The 2,881-nt window shown below is 40.7% G+C and overlaps 1 protein-coding gene across 1 annotated transcript; it reads left to right on the plus strand.

The window, feature by feature from the left end:
* Nucleotides 1–1,294: 1,294 nt before the first annotated feature.
* On the plus strand, nt 1,295–2,836 carry LOC113464050 (uncharacterized). The gene is made up of 3 exons (XM_026811727.1): nt 1,295–1,663; nt 1,882–2,437; nt 2,569–2,836. The coding sequence occupies exons 2-3, from the start codon at nt 2,242–2,244 to the stop codon at nt 2,817–2,819; spliced, it is 447 nt and encodes a 148-aa protein (XP_026667528.1). The 5' UTR covers nt 1,295–1,663; nt 1,882–2,241; the 3' UTR covers nt 2,820–2,836.
* The last annotated feature ends 45 nt before the right edge of the window (nt 2,837–2,881 follow it).

Raw genomic sequence — 2,881 nt, forward strand, 5'->3', positions numbered from 1 at the left:
AACAGGCTTTAACATTCGTTAAAGTAATTCAAATATGTACACAATTTCTATCTCAGATGTATTAAAAATTTATTTCTTATACTTATATAGATTTCATATAGACTAATAAATTAAAATATGATTGTATTTGTTTATTGTGTATTCATTTTATGTATTAATTTTGTGTATTAATTTAAGCTTTTAGAGGAATATGAGGTCGACTGGTAATGAAATGAAATATTTCATTAATGTGCAAGGGCATGGAGGAATGAACGATTATGTTCTTCAAAATGTAAACCAAGTCCTACTTTTTGGCTGACAAGACTAAGTTAAATTCATTAGTAATTAATTAATATAAATTATTAATAAGTAACATTTTATGTTCATGAACAGCATATTATGTTATAACTATAAATGGAATAATGAAATCGATGAAAATAGCGAGCTTTGTAAGGATCGTACAATCAATCAGATTTTCAGATTATGTATACAATTTATTGAAGTCATTTTATATTATTTACAATTTATTTCTGTTACGGATGATAAAAACTAGGCCTGACACTGTGAACGCAAAATATGTAAAATAAATATACAGGGTGGTTCACCAGATATTAGTCCCGTGATTGTCATCATTATTATTAAACGTGGCAAAGAATGTTCGTATATAATGTTGAATGATTTCAAGAGAGACATATTCTGGTGAATCCCATTTAAAAGAATGTTGACGACCTTCATATCTCTATTACACGTCCACTTACAAAATAGGTCACAACAGAATGTGCCTCTCTAAATCATTCAACATTATATACGAACATTCTTTGCTACGTATAATAATAACGATGAGAATCGAGGTGGTAATGTCTGATGAACCACCCTGTACATTTCATACAGCTATCTAATTCTATCTTTCGTTGTCAGTAAAAAATGATACATTAATTCCTACCGCAACGAATCGCTAATTGACCAAGAAATAGCCAATAAGCAGAGTTAAATGCGAACAGAGAAGACGCCGTTCGTGATGCGGTAATTTTTCGAGATCCCGGCCCCGATTAAGCGGACGGTTCTACTACCACGGCGTCAGATAAAATTAAAGGCTAGATTGCTTAGATCGAGCGCCGGTTTAATTGCAAACGTCTCGTCGCGACGCCGGAGCCGAACCCCAATTACCCCCTCGCCTCTGTCTTGCCTACTTTTTTCGATTAACTCCTATATCGGCACGGAGCCGCGGTGCGGCCATTGCACGCACAAAGGGGGTCAGACACGCGTTCAACTCGCCCCGGTCATCTTTCCGCAATCGCCCGCCCGCCCGTCTCTCTTCTCGACGTTAGTTTCGCGGAGTTCGAAGACGCTCGTCAAGAATATTCGTCATTATTGGCACGAAGAGTTTCGCGTTCGTCACGGCGTCGGCATTTCTTTGTGGAGCGCAACCCGCCTGTTTCCAATGCCTTATTCCGTCCGTCTGTCGCGCCGTTTCGATTAATTAATCCTCGCGTTTGCAATTTCCTCGGTCGAGTTTTATGATCGTTACATTCGCGGACCGTTTAATCGGCGGAATTGCATCCGCGCGCGGACGCTTGGGAAGTCATTCTTTTTTGCTCGATAATTAATTCGCGCCGGGAAATTTTCCTTCCTGGAAAAGGCGTAATTCTGTCGCGCAAGGTGCATCCTAGTGACGTCAGGATTAGTACGTGACCATTCCTTTTTTAGCTTACGATTACTTACATTTTTTTAGCTGATTGCAAAATCTGCCTCAAGTTATATTCCTTTAAAATCCAGAAATTCATATATTTCCTTTAGCCGTAACCATTTTTAGTAGTGCCATTTCAATACTAATTTCTTATGAAATCGATAATAATTAATAAATGAACGGAGGTAATTTCTTTTTTACAATTTATTTTGCAGCGTGCAGGAGAGGATGTATTATTCCATCGTCGATTCGAAATTAAATTGAACGCGGATTTCACGGTGCCTGATGACGTCGCAGTGGGCAACACGTAATAATTGATGAATCGTCACCTGTTGCCGGGCCTCCGTACGCTTCGAACGCGTTTAATAAAGCGTATCGTGCACGCTTGGAATGCGACTACCGGGTAAACAAACGCGATTGCAATATCGGTTCCGCAACACGTCCGCACGGATAACGATCGTGGTTAAAAGTGCGGAGGAGCGCGGCCGGAGCCTCGAGTTGTCGAAGGGCCAACGAACCGTCACGTAATCCCCGCGTCCTATGCGTTTCAATACGTTCTAATCGCGATAAATATTATGCGAGCCGTGTTAGTCGTGGCGGCAGTCCTCGCGGTCGTCGAGGTATCGGCGATCGATCGGAGGCCAAAGAACTGCAAAGACGTCGTCAGAAATGTGATCATGGACAGCTGCAAGGGGCCCAGGGAGAAGCGATCCCCGCAGAGAAACAATTTAGAAAACTTGAATCAGCAAATGTCGCAGGCGATTCAAATGGGTAAGCAGTTCTCGTTTTATAAAGTGAACAGTGAGACAGAGATTGGACTAAAGTGAACGAAAAGATAAATGGTGCAACGATTTTTCACGGCTACGATTCCAACAATTTTTATCATTTGATTTGGCTTTTAGAAATGGCCAGCGATGAGGTGAATCAACAGAAACGTCAGGGTATGTTCCCTCCTTATGGTTACGGGTTTCCAGCCGAGAGTTTCATGTCGGAAAGGTTCCAGGAAACGGATGTCAATTTGCCAGGGATTGGCAACTTTGAGAATCGTTTTACAAATGTAGAAGAAAGTTACAGACCTAATATGCCATTCAGGCCACCCATGTTCTATCGATCCGCCAGATACGCGACGAAATCAGTTGTAAGTTCTGTTTAACTTGTAAGCATCTTATTAGGAAGTCAGTACTATGAAACTTGAGAAAAAATTAATTACACTGC

Source organism: Ceratina calcarata, unplaced genomic scaffold, assembly GCF_001652005.2.
Source record: "Ceratina calcarata isolate Rehan_Ccalc_2016 unplaced genomic scaffold, ASM165200v1 scaffold2417, whole genome shotgun sequence".
NCBI lineage: Eukaryota > Metazoa > Arthropoda > Insecta > Hymenoptera > Apidae > Ceratina > Ceratina calcarata.

Excerpts from the sequence above, each read along its gene's own strand:
- LOC113464050 (XM_026811727.1), top strand. The coding sequence starts at position 2,242 with ATGCGAGCCGTGTTAGTCGTGGCGGCAGTCCTCGCGGTCGTCGAGGTA. Across the intron at positions 2,438-2,568 it reads GTCGCAGGCGATTCAAATGG|AAATGGCCAGCGATGAGGTG; the intron begins GTAAGCAGTTCT and ends TTTGGCTTTTAG.